Source organism: Pleurodeles waltl, chromosome 4_1 (assembly GCF_031143425.1).
Source record: "Pleurodeles waltl isolate 20211129_DDA chromosome 4_1, aPleWal1.hap1.20221129, whole genome shotgun sequence".
NCBI classification, from domain to species: Eukaryota; Metazoa; Chordata; class Amphibia; order Caudata; family Salamandridae; genus Pleurodeles; species Pleurodeles waltl.
Window position 1 is genome coordinate 741,254,126 of NC_090442.1, and position 13,693 is coordinate 741,267,818.

Here is a 13,693-nt window from a genome sequence, read left to right on the forward strand (position 1 = left end):
ATCTGTTTATTACTTGCAGTTCATAAGTTACAATCCTAATATAGAACAATGAGATATGAACTGCCCTCAAAGAGCTTTATGCAGACTGCATGGTGTAAGATAGACCTTTATTTTTGTATCCAGTCTTTCATTATCTTAATGTTGCTAAAAAGGGTTTGTTTGGATAGAAATGCATTCTTATTACAAAAAGCAAACTCCAATCAGTCTGTGTTCCTCCAGATCAGGCACTCTTAAAATATACTGCCGACTAGTACGGAAGACATGTGATCCCTTCACCCTGCAATCCTCATCTCATGTATCATTTCCTATAAACTGATTTAGAAAGGTATGACTCACTGTCACTGTATAATGTTTGTGTGATGTAAAGTGCTTCCACACTCTTCACCAATGTGAGCAACAATAAGGCAAATTAAATGCATGTAAGAGGAGGGCTAGGGAGAGAGGAGGGCAACTGCTGGAGGGTGATAGTGAGGGAATCTGTGGCAAAGGAGGTCATTGAGGGGTGGGGAAGAAGAGATGCTAAAAAAGTTTGACGCACAGGGTGCCACCAGCGCTAGCTAGTCCTGTGAATGAAAACTGCATGTTTGGAGCACTGAAGAATAAGCAATGACCAAGTTACAGGACTTCTGTGTGATTTCTCGGATTGCAACATAGGGGGTCATTACGACACTGGCGGAAGGCGGAGAACCGGTGGTAAGACCACCAACAGGCTTGCGGTCTTACCTTGTGGAATTATGACCATGGGGGTTACCGCCATGGTTATCCGCCGGTTCTTCGTTCCGCCCGCCGGGCTGGAGACTGGGTCTCCAGCCCGGTGGCCGTCACTATACCGCCGGCGGTATTTGGACCCGGCTTACCGCCGTGGATTTCCAGCGGTTTGAACCGCCATGACATCCATGGAGGTAAGCACTATCAGTGCCAGGGAATTCCTTCCCTGGCACTGATAGGTGTCTCCCCCACCCCTCACCCCCACCCCGACTCCCTCCCCTACACCCCTCACCACCCCTGCCACCTCCCAAAGGTGGCAGGGCCCCCCTCCCCACCCCAACCCCCAACATCACATAACTCACACACACCCGACACGCATGCAGGCACCACCAACACACATGCACACACACTGACATACATGCCAACATCCACACACACAGTCAGACACGCACACCCACATTCAAACATACACGCACACATCCATACAGACACACACGCACTCATTCCCAAACACGCATCACCCCCCACAAGCATACACGCACTCACACACCCCTTCTACATACTCAGACGCACACCCCCATGCACGCACACAACACACAACACCCCTCCCACCCCCCTCCCATAACGGACGATCGACTTACCTGTTTCGTCAATCCTCCGGGAGGGGACGGGAGCCATGGGGGCAGCCCCGCCGACACTACACCACCAACAGAACACCGGTACGGCGAATCACAGGATGTGATTCGCCGGGCGGTGTTCTGTTGGCATGACGGTGGAGATGGAGCAACCTCCACTTCCCCGCCGCCCGCCAGTATGGCTGTTGGCGGCTCTCCGTCCGTAAAGGGACGGAGAGCTGCCAACGGTCATAATAGGCCGAGCGGCAAACCGCCTGTACTGGCGGTCTTCCGCACGACGGTCCCTCGGCGGTCTTTAAAAAAGACCGCTGAGGTCAAAATGACCCCCATAGTGCCAATCTGTAATATTTTAATGCGGGATCGATAACTTAGCCAAATTTGTCTGTTTTCATTTGGCGTGGTGAGAAGGCCGGCAAATATACTGTTGGTGATTTTTGTTTTGGAAAAACTGAAACTAATGGTGCATTTGACAGCACAATCTTCCAAAATACATCTGCAAAAAACACATAGCTTCACAAGAACTTCAGAAAGAGAACTAATTATATATTTTATACTCAAGCTTTCAGAATGCCTTTTAGGACATACTCATTCCTCACTCCTCATCCCTACTTCTCAACCATCATTTCTACTTCTCATCCCTCATCCTTCATCCCTACTTCTCATCCATCATCCCTACTTCTCATCCGCCATACATCATCCCTACTTCTCACCCATCATCCCTACTTCTCTTCTATCATCCCTACTTCTCTTCCATCATGCCTACTTCTCATCCCTGAGTCTCATCCCTGCTTCTCATCCATCATCCCTACTTCTCATCCATCATACATCATCCCTACTTCTCCTCCATCATCCCTGCTTCTCATCCATCATACATCATCCCTACTCTGGGTCCCATATGGTGCCCGGGATTGCCGGGTGCATGGTTTGTTGTTCAAAATGCTAGGGCTTCATAATATATCACACTAGGTTTAGTAGCATTACAGGCTGCTGCCCTTTACGGTGAAGCTAGTCATCAGGTTATGGCTGTTAGATGCCATAGTCACTGGCAAATGATTGCTCACCTCTTTCTGTCCAAAGTCGATGAGGTTTTGGAGGTCCAGGTCATCACGGTAATGCACAATAGCATTGTTAATGACCTCACTCACTTTTCCTCGAGCCTAAAAGGGAAGAACAAGAGCCATGAGTGGAAATGAAGACACAGATGCAAAGAAGATAAAAAAAACAAGCAAGAGGTTGCATGACATAAAAAGAAAGTCTAAAGATACAAGGATGGAAAAAAGAGAGGCAATGAAGGAGATGAAGATGAACAAAAAGGAAGACGAGTGAAAAAGAAGGGGAAGAAGAGAGACAATGGAAAAGGGGCAAGAAATAGGATGAAGATGCAATAAAGGGAATGTAGAAAGACAAAGCAGGAGAAAGATAAGGAATGAGAAGAAGAGTAAATGAAGAATGCAGAACTAGGCCCGCTGCTGGGCTAGCAATATCCTTTGTATTGGAAAGGGGAAGGTACCTTCCACCTCCAGAAATATATGGAGACTCGAGAACAGACTAGTTTGCCACACATGAGAAACATCATGGATTATCTGGGCAAGATCATGACTTATCTACACAAATGCCTATTTTTTTTTCTTTTCTAAAAACAACTTTGGCATTTCATCAATGGTCATATAAAACATGCATACATTCGTCCTTATGGTGTCATCCATAAGAAGGTAACGAGGTACAGTTTACACAGGAATACATGTGAGCGCAAAGGGCACCGCACTAGTTGTATTCTATGTTATGCACACCTGAAAAGTAATTAACAATTCATTAAATCATCAGACCATCCTGATAAAGAGCCTTTTTAAAACAATACTACCAACAAACTTGGAAAAAGTATAAAAAGAGAAGAGAGCAGGTTAAAAACAGAAACTATCGAAGCAACATTTCCTTGATGGCTAAAACCAGAGGAGGGACAGTGTCTAGAGGCCAAGCTATGGTTTAAAAGTTCGGGCTATTTATTACATGTTGTAGGAGGCTGGCCTGGCTTGTAGTGGGTAACAAGGGGTACTTACACTCTGTACCAGGTCCAGTTATCCCTTATTAGTGTAGAAGAGGTGTTTCTAGCAGCTTAGGCTTATAGAAGGTAGCTATAGCAGAGCAGCTTAGGCTGAACTAGGAGACATGCAAAGCTCCTACTATACCACTGGTGTCATATGCACAATATCATAAGAAAACACAATACACAGATATACTAAAAATAAAGGTACTTTATTTTTATGACAATATGCCAAAAGTATCTCAGTGAGTACCCTCAGTATGAGGATGCCAAATATACACAAGATATATGAACACAATACCAAAAATATGCAGTAATAGCAAAAGGAAGTAATGCAAGCAATGTAAAGTTACAGTAGATTGCAATAGGAGCACATAGGTATAGGGGCAACACAAACCATATACTCCAAAAGTGGAATGCGAACCACAAATGGACCCCAAACCTATGTGAGCTTGTAGAGGGTCGCTGGGGCTGTAAGAAAACAGTGAGGGTTAGAAAAATAGCCCACCCCAGGACCCTGAAAAGTAGGTGTAAAGTGCACCTATATTCCCCAGAGAGCACAGAAGTCGTGATAGGGGAATTCTGCAAGTAAAACCAACACCAGCAATGCAACCAAAGTGGATTTCCGGACGAGAGTACCTGTGGAACAAGGGGACCAAGTCCAAGAGTCGCGACAAAGTCGGGAGTGGGCAGATGCCCAGGAAATGCCAGCTGAGGGTGCAAAGAAGCTGCCACCGGATGGTAGAAGCTGTGGAAGAGGGCTAGAAACTTCCCCTTTGGAGGATGGATGTCCCGCGTCGTGAAGAAGCTTGCAAAGGTGTTCCCATGCAGAAAGACCGCAAACAAGCCTTGCTAGCTGCAAGGGTCACGGTTAGGGTTTTTGGATGCTGCTGTGGACCAGGAGGGACCAGGATGTCGCCACTTGGATGAGGAGACAGAGGGGGCGCCCAGCAAGTCAGGGAGCCCTCACAGAAGCAGGCAGCACCCGCAGAAGTACCGGAACAGGCACTTAGAAGAGGAGTGAACCGGAGCTCACCCGAAGACGCAAAAGGGAGTCCCACGACGCCGGAGGACAACTCAGGAGGTTGTGCACTGCAGGTTAGAGTGTCGGGGACCCAGGCTTGGCTGTGCAAGAAGGAAATCCTGGAAGAGTGCACAGGAGCCGGAGCAGCTGCAAATCACGCGGTACCCAGCAATGCAGTCTAGCATGGGGAGGCAAGGACTTACCTCCACCAAACTTGGACTGAAGAGTCACTGGACTGTGGGAGTCACTTGGACAGAGTTGCTGAGTTCCAGGGACCACGCTCGTCGTGCTGAGAGGGAACCCAGGGGACCGGTGATGCAGTCTTTTGTTGCCTGCGGTTGCAGGGGGAAGATTCCGTCGTCCCACGGTGAGATTTCTTCAGAGCTCCTGGTGCAAGAAGGAGGCAGGCTACCCCCAGAGCATGCACCACCAGGAAACAGGCGAGAAAGCGGCAGGATTAGCGATACAAGGTTGCAGTAGTCATCTTTGCTACTTTGTTGCGGTTTTGCAGGCGTCCTGAGCAGTCAGCGGTCGATCCTTGGGCAGAAGGTGAAGAGAGAGATGCAGAGGAACTCTGATGAGCTCTTGCATTCGTTATCTAAAGAATTCCCCAAAGCAGAGACCCTAAATAGCCAGAAAAGGAGGTTTGGCTACCTAGGAAGGAGGATAGGCTAACAACACAGGTAAGAGCCTATCAGAAGGAGTCTCTGATGTCACCTGCTGGCACTGGCCACTCAGAGCAGTCCAGTGTGCCAGCAGCACCTCTGTTTCCAAGATGGCAGAGGTCTGGAGCACACTGGAGGAGCTCTGGGCACCTCCTCTGGGAGGTGCAGGTCAGGGGAGTGGTCACTCCCCTTTCCTTTGTCCAGTTTCGTGCCAGAGCAGGGCTGGGGGAATCCCTGAACCGGTGTAGACTGGCTTATGCAGAGATGGGCACCATCTGTGCCCATCAAAGCATTTCCAGAGGCTGGGGGAGGCTACTCCTTCCCAGCCCTGACATATTTTTCCAAAGGGAGAGGGTGTAACACCCTCTCTCTGAGGAAGTCCTTTGTTCTGCCTTCCTGGGCCAAACCTGGCTGGACCCCAGGAGGGCAGAAACCTGTCTGAGGGGTTGGCAGCAGCAGCAGCTGCAGTGAAACCCCGGGAAAGGTAGTTTGGCAGTACCCGGGTCTGTGCTAGAGACTCGGGGGGATCATGGAATTATCTCCCCAATGCCAGAATGGCATTGGGGTGACAATTCCATGATCTTAGACATGTTACATGGCCATGTTCGGAGTTACCATTGTGACGCTATACATAGGTAGTGACCTATGTATAGTGTACGCGTGTAATGGTGTCCCGCACTCACAAAGTCCGGGGAATTTGCCCTGAACGATGTGGGGGCACCTTGGCTAGTGCCAGGGTGTCCACACACTAGGTAACTTAGCACCCGACCTTTACCAGGTAAAGGTTACACATATAGGTGACTTATAAGTTACTTAAGTGCAGTGGTGAATGGCTGTGAAATAACGTGGATGTTATTTCACTCAGGCTGCAGTGGCAGGCCTGTGTAAGAATTGTCAGAGCTCCCTATGGGTGGCAAAAGAAAGGCTGCAGCCCATAGGGATCTCCTGGAACCCCAATACCCTGGGTACCTCAGTACCATATACTAGTGGATTATAAGGGTGTTCCAGTATGCCAATGTGAATTGGTGAAATTGGTCACTAGCCTGTTAGTGACAATTTGGAAAGCAGAGAGAGCATAACCACTGAGGTTCTGGTTAGCAGAGCCTCAATGAGACAGTTAGTCTTCACACAGGGAACACATACAGGGCACATACTTATGAGCACTGGGGCCCTGGCTGGCAGGGTCCCAGTGACACATACACTAAAACAACATATATACAGTGAAATATGGGGGTAACATGCCAGGCAAGATGGTACTTTGCTACACGTGTCCTGAGAGGAATACAAGGGCCGTCAGGGAATGTTATCCATCGGAAGATATACTTTATTCCCTCAGAGGAAAGGGACATGTACCCGGTCTATTCATGAAATCCACTAATTAGAGTGGGTGCTGTAGTCACATGGGGACAACTCCTTAGACCTATAATGGGAAGTTATACCCACTACTCGGGGTTGTCTGGTATCATCTACTCTAGCATCCGAAGATTCTATGCATAGCGCGACCCTTTCCCTGGTGTTAAGCAGTTGCAAGGGCCACGGCCTTTTCCTCGGGACGCATCATGCTTTCACAAGTTGTGAAATGTGCCTCAGTTTCTTGGTAATCCGAAGGAACAGTGGAAGTGCCAGCAATAAGTCGAAAAGGAACATACACTCCGAAATGGGAAACACTGGGCCCCAGAGGGTGAAAGGAGGCCTGCTTAGACAGGAGAGAAACTGTTCTCATCTGTAGTTATGCAGGCATAATTCATATTTGCTCTTCTGCTTGGATACAAACATGTGCTACCAGGCGATGTGAGAGACAGTCTTGATAACAGCAATCTTTTGTTATTCGAAACATGGCAACCAACACCTCCTTTACCAAGCACCTAGCTAAAATGTATACATTATTCACGATCAGTTCTAATGTTTCTGGAACTCTATATTTCAAAAAGCTGAGAACTACCTACAACAGAAAATACTCAGATCCAAAACAAGCTGTGCAGCTATGTACAGCCATGAATTACACACTTTTTAAACAGCTAATGGTTGCAAACCTTTATGAAAACAGACATTACTGTCAAAATGATGTACCATAATGTTCACACCAAAACAACATACTTTGCATTTATTTTGTTTTTTTCAAATCTAAATATTTGTGAAGAGTTAAATAATGCCAAACATGTAACAGTTAATGGGATAATAGCATGCAATTAATCTAACTACTACCAATAGCTGTGGCTAGCTTCCCACCCATTGTTTTTAACCCAGTGTGCCACTCTAGATAGAGGCCCACCTTATGCTGATCAGTACTGACCCTGCTCCTAATGGGAATAGCCCATCCTGAACTGTGGAAGAGGCCCTCTCTAGAAGGAACGATGAGCAACCGGAGACCGTTTTCTGCCTTTGGGACTCAGCGGGATGTAGCTTGAAGCAGTACTTAGAATATCTGCAAGCATTTCTTCAGTACCTTTTGTGTGTTAGAATTACATAACAACACCGAAAACGAATACAAAAGTATTAACATAGTTAATAGTGTCAGCAAGGCAGGGTTAGTTTTCTGGAGTTCATCTTCGTAAAAGGAGACAACAGGAGAGGTATGCCACCATGATGGTGTCACAATGGATCACAAAGTTCGCCTCGGTCTGGCCACCAGGATAGCCAACCGGTTTCTAGACTGCCACACATGGGATGTTACATTGAGCAAGTGAAATGAATAAACATAGTTTAAAAGTTGGTACGAAGAGTGATGTGCTCACAAGGCTGAGTCACAACTGTTTCACAAGCACATGCAACAGTCGATCTCTTGAACAGTCTGCCTTGGTCTCACGGTGAGGTACCCAAGGGATTTGGGGATGTTTGTGAATACCTGCAGCTGTCAATGTCAAATCTTTGGATGCCGGCTTCCATCTAGCAGTGGACGTTATTGCACACTCAGTCAATGAATATTCCTTTGGCTGGCTATGGGACTATAAGCACTGCAAGCTCACTGCCAGGACAGGCAAGCAGATCTTCAGAAGGCCCTTAGGCTTACTAGTGGCCAGCCTCCTGCTAGCAATCACCTTTGCTATTAAGTTCATCATTTTGGCCTCGGTGACCACAGGAACCAGGCGAAGGGAATGACTGGTGAAAAGGGCTCCTTTCAGAGGGAGGCTTATCCTGCTGTGACTCTGAGGTAAAGACTGACCCCTAGAAAACTGAAGATCTTGTCAGAATGTTTAAGATCACAACATCCAAGCGCCATGCCTCTAGGGGAAGCTGGTGGATATGAATGGTCCTCATTGGATCCATTGATAGCTCTATGATCAGATTTGGAATAATGGACAATTTAGCCCGATGCACTCACAGAAAATCCAAGCACTGCAAGAGAACTCTTCTTCACCTTCGTGGAGATGGACCCATCAAAGACCACCTGAATATTATTTTTGAGAATGAGCTTCGTCTGGCATGGTTTATCTCATGACCAGTGGAAGAGGTGCTGGCCTGGGTCAAATTTATTTAACTTAAACTAATGACGGCTGTGGCATTCTGTGTCAGACTTGTAACTCTGATCTAGGGGAAAAAAAAAAAAGAATGACCATCACCTCTGGCACCTGGCTAAGCTAGCTGTTGATCAGGGTGTCTTCAGTTTAGGACGGGCTCAATTGGCATTTAGCCTGACAGGCACAATAAAGGGGTGTGGGGCAAGGGGTTCCCAATGAGAAGTCGAGAATTCGCCTACTATTTAACTTACTGACATTTTGGGAAATGTCCTTCTGCGGTATGTGATCAGAGTCATATTTGGACCACCTGACTTGTTTGTGGCATCAATGCATTTTATGCCACCATGATTATCTCCCACAATGAAATCAAATGGACACCTAAATATGTGCCCCTGACATTTTGGACAAGCATGAAAAAAACCTCTGTCTTGGAATCCCACGTTTTTACAGATGATTCCACTTGATGTTTCACAGTACCTCAATACTTGAGGGAATAGCACCTTATAGAAATTCTGGATTCCTGACTTCTTGGGCGTAGTTACATTGGAACCTGATTTGGTCCTGGTCAGTTGAAGCCACATGGCACCTCTGAAATAGGGTCCCGTACAGTTAGGCCCAAAAGGTATCTCCCTTTAGAGTTTCTAATTCTGATTGTGTGATCAACTGAAGTGGTAGACAAGTATTGAGGTTTGTGAGTGAGAAGGCATTAGAAATTGTGGATCATGAGTACACCCAGTCTCCCTGTCTCAAAAAGGTCAATTCTTTGGTGTGCATGACATATTCTAGAGCATGCAATCATTGTGGAGGAAAAATGTGTGAATGTACTAATAAAAGAGAGACGAGCAAGCAGAAAGGAGAGGTACAAAAAAGAGGGAAGCGTAAGTGAAAGAAGAGACGTTGAAAGAAAAGTGGAAATGTTGAACGTGAAATAGACAGATAAGGAAAGTTAGATGAGAGAAAAAAGTGAAGAAGACTACAAGTGGAATAATGAAAAGAAAAGACAAGAGACAAAGACGAAGAAAAGAGACCAGATATGGGATGAATATACAGCCAAGGAAAGAGAAGGAGACAGACAAGCACACATGGACATATTCTTAGAATATTAATTTTGAACATACACAGGAACGAACAGTAATACTGCTTAGGATACAGTTTGATGCCTCTTTATTATTCAGTTCTTTCCTTAGCATAGATTATTTTGTTATTAAAATAATGTAAGTGCTGGTGTTACCTTATCTGAGAAGACGAAGCCCAGAACTCCCGCCGCCAGCTGCAGCAGGAAGACAATGGTCAGGCAGACGGCGAACTATAGGGATAACAAACACATTAAATCTTACTTCTATGGGCTTGTGGGTAGCAGTGCGACCATTGCCTCTAAGCACAAGCACACAAAACATACACTGGACCAGGTTCCCGCCACTTACCTTACCGAGCTGGGCTGGATTACTTACACTGTTCGGAGTCCCGTCCCAGAGCTTCTATCATGCTGGGTAACATTGGATTGGGTGGGGAGGGGAGCAAGCAGAGGAACAGGGGGGCGGCGTGCGGCAGGTAAGCGGTTTTATTATTTCTTTTGATTATTCCCAACCCCGCCTAAACCTCCCCCCAGTGCGCTCCTCACTGAGCATTATTGCCAAAAGCAACCGCTGGGTTCTGGAATGCAGTGGTGAAGTGAGCGGGGAGTGTCAGTTGGAAGGACCTGTGTGGAGTGCAGTGCTTAATTTGTAAGTAAAAACGTGCAGGTGCTCAAAGCCCTCCAGTTAAACACCCTCTGCTGCAAATAAATGTGGGAACACGGAATACCGAAGCCATCTCGGGCCTTTTCAATACATTTAAAGCCACCCCTGCCCCTTCAGCTATCTCTTGCAGCTTTCTGCTTTCTCCCTTTGAGACGCATTTTCGTTTTTCTCATCCTCTGTCTTTCCTATATCTGTCTTTTGCTCGCAGTAAATACTTGAGAAGAATAAGTGCCGGCCCGTAAAAATAAGTGCACAAATTAAGCACTTAGTGTACACACACTGCCGGCTTGCTCTCAATAAATATACTTAAACGTATCTGTGTCCGGATTCGTCTCTCTAGCACAAACCCAAGCACAAACTGCCTCTAGCCTCTCAGACCTTTTTTCAGTTTTTGGTGTGTGCTTAGCATATTCATCATCTTCTCGCCACTGCAGCCCATTCACCTACATCTTTAGACCATTGTTCAAACACAGGGCGATCACTGAAGTCAATTTAATGTAGCAGAGCTTTTAGCTAAAATCAGACGCAGTGCAATAGATTTACGCCCCATCTTTGTTGTCTTAGACTTCCCTGGCACATGGGTTAGTGAAAGTAGACAAGATTGCGCATACATGCAATATTTAATAAAACAGGAAGAGTTCACAGCATTTTATTCGATACTACGTTTTCCAAAAAGTTACCGACATGCCTTATTGAAGGTACTGTGCGATATGCTTTGTCTTGTTGAAAGTACTGCGCTAAGGAAAACAGCCTAATTTACGGTCAGCTTATAACTATCACAAGGTTTAATGTATTTATCTTATGCATTTGAACAATTAAATGCAAACACCTTGGTTGCTTTTTTTAAAAGCAATTACAGCACACATCAATGAGCAAATCCATTTGGTTACCAAACGTGGGAATGGAACAAAGCTTTCAGTGCAAGGTTATAGTGCCTTTTGTCAAGGGAGAACATTATGAAAACCATGTATCTTTTTCAAACATGAGAGCTAAACAAGCTGTGCTGCCATTTCCAGGGCCGTAACACAAAAAGATGGGCCCTCCCTGCAGACGGTGTTGAAGGGCCTCCAAGTTACCCGTATCTCACAGAAAGTCATTGATCTTGGCCTGATTAGGGCCCCCCTGCAGGGTTTGGGCCCCCCTGAAAAGGTGGGGTGACCCTACACCACAGGGGCTGGTGATACAACACTGGCTATTTCTCCTTCACTTGTAGTGTGGTGCAAAATAGGGCAAAACACCACCACTACAACCATGAGTGCCATCGCCTCACTTTTTAACGCTGACAACATTTTGTGCCTATCAGTGCAATTTATTTCATCTCCCTCTATCTGTGCTTGCTTCTTCCTCTAGAGCGAGGCACTGGGACAGTTAGTAGCCTCGCACACTGCAAAGTGCAGCTCAGGTGGAGAGCGTGTCACACATCCAGGACTGGGTCAGCAACAAAACTCAGATGTTGGGTGGGTAGACAGCATATGCCAAGCACAGGAAAGGTTTATCACAGCCCAGTTTCTAGTGGCATGTTCCTCTGTACTGGAAGTTACCTTTGGTGCCAAGAGGTGGAGGCTAAGGGTGAAACGGGACTTTGCAAAGCTGAACAATTCTTCCACTCAGGAGTGTTCCTGGCCCTCTACGTTATTTACAAGTGACATGAATCAGTATATTTTGCCAAAACGTTCTAGGCTTCTCATGAGCGATGTGTACTAGAAGCTAATCTGGGTGCACAGAATGTTGGAGACCGGGGCTCAAACTCAATCGTCAGCAAACATGTTGAGTCCTGCGATGTTATGTAAGCCGCTGCCTCACTGTTCATCAAGCTGTGCACATCTCTCATGTAAATGCACAAAAGTGTTACAGTGTGGTGCCTAGGACTGTTCAAATAATATGCCACCTCCGTCTCAACCCCGTTCTGGCTTTTACAGTCCAGTCTCACCAGGACACAGAGCTGACTGCTTTTGTTTGAGATGCCTATACCACTGGAGACAGACTTTTCTATTTCCATTGCAGTGACATAAATAACTGGCTCTGTAGAGTAGGTGATTGGCACGGTGATAATGTTTGGAGAATATAGTCTTGCCACTGCTCCCAATGAGCTTCTTTTGATTTGAAGGACTATATGGCTGCACCTTTCAAAAGCAACACTTAATTCGCTGGAAGCTGTCATCGCCCCACATGCTACATTCACTGACGCTCAGAGCCTTGTTGAGAGATGCATCAGCACCATCCAGCCCATATAATCTGTTAATTTCCTGTGTGTCGTACCCTCCCTATTGAGTATCCATCACTTTCTCACCTTTTACACCATGACTGCTCTCCTGTACTTTGCCTACACCTTTTTGAACTCCTTCTCCACTACACCCTTTCAGTGAAGATGATAGCAAAAACAAGATGGTCCTCCAATTTTATAACCCAGAGGTTGAAGTGGAGTTCTGGTTAGATCCCCAACTGACCTATCAAAGCTTTAGTCATCAGATGTCTCTCTTCTGCAACCACTTCCATTCAGTTGGCTTTGCATTCCAATCTCTCGCACCTACTCACCCCATCTTAGTGCAAGAAACTTACTGTTTGCAAGAGGCAGATGTTTTCACGCAGAGATCCGATGCAGCCGCAGAAGGTGATGAGGAACATCAGAACCCCCACCACAATGAGCAGGAGAGCAGGGTCTACGGCTAGGCAAGCAATGGCAGCTTCTGCAACAAATAAGACACAAAGGCAGAGGAAAGAATTTAAGCAATCTGAGGAATGACATGCCACCCCTTACAATCAGCGGTTGAAACCAGACCAGAGAGGAGCCCTCATCATTACAAGCGAGGTGAACTTAGAGTGAAGAGAAGTCCAGTGAGGTGCTCTTCACCACTTCCCAGGACAGACCCACTGACCATGCAACATAACTTATGTGCTTTCCTAACGGAGCCTGAACACTATGGTTAAATTACAAAACAAAGTGATTTAAAGCAATTTGTGTACTGACCAAAGGTGACTACACAGGTTGGTGTGCAATGTAATTCACAGTTTTCTTAGAGAATCTTGCAAATAAAGGTAGTTTCTACTTCGCAAGAAGCCTCTATATATCTACGATGACACTTCATGGCCCAAGGCCAAGATTAATTCCACGTTTCCCAAGTCAAAGTGTATGCGCTTAATTCAATAAATTAGTTTACTACAACCTTGTTAGCACTGTGTCAATATGCTGTGCAAACAATCAATTATTGAATCCAATAGGCACATCATTCACTAGTTCTTTTTGTTAAAAATAATCTAAATTAGCTCACAACATATTTGATTCAGATAATCAATACTCATTAGAACCTTAAATTGTAGTAATTCACAATTTATCCTATATAACAGCACATATGCTTCTATACCCAATCTTTCATTATGAAAGTGAGAACGGTGCAATGATATACAGTGCTATAGTTTCATTCT

The 13,693-nt window shown here is 45.9% G+C and overlaps 1 protein-coding gene across 1 annotated transcript in view; it reads right to left on the reverse strand.

The window, feature by feature from the left end:
- Window positions 1-13,693, reverse strand: part of TSPAN33 (tetraspanin 33) — a 173,371-nt gene that overhangs the window by 52,572 nt on the left and 107,106 nt on the right. The window contains exons 4-6 of the mRNA XM_069229354.1: window positions 12,830-12,957; window positions 9,763-9,837; window positions 2,405-2,500 (exon numbers count right to left, since the gene is read on the reverse strand). Of these exons, the coding sequence (XP_069085455.1) occupies window positions 2,405-2,500; window positions 9,763-9,837; window positions 12,830-12,957 (299 nt within the window). The remainder of the gene's footprint in view (window positions 1-2,404; window positions 2,501-9,762; window positions 9,838-12,829; window positions 12,958-13,693) is intronic.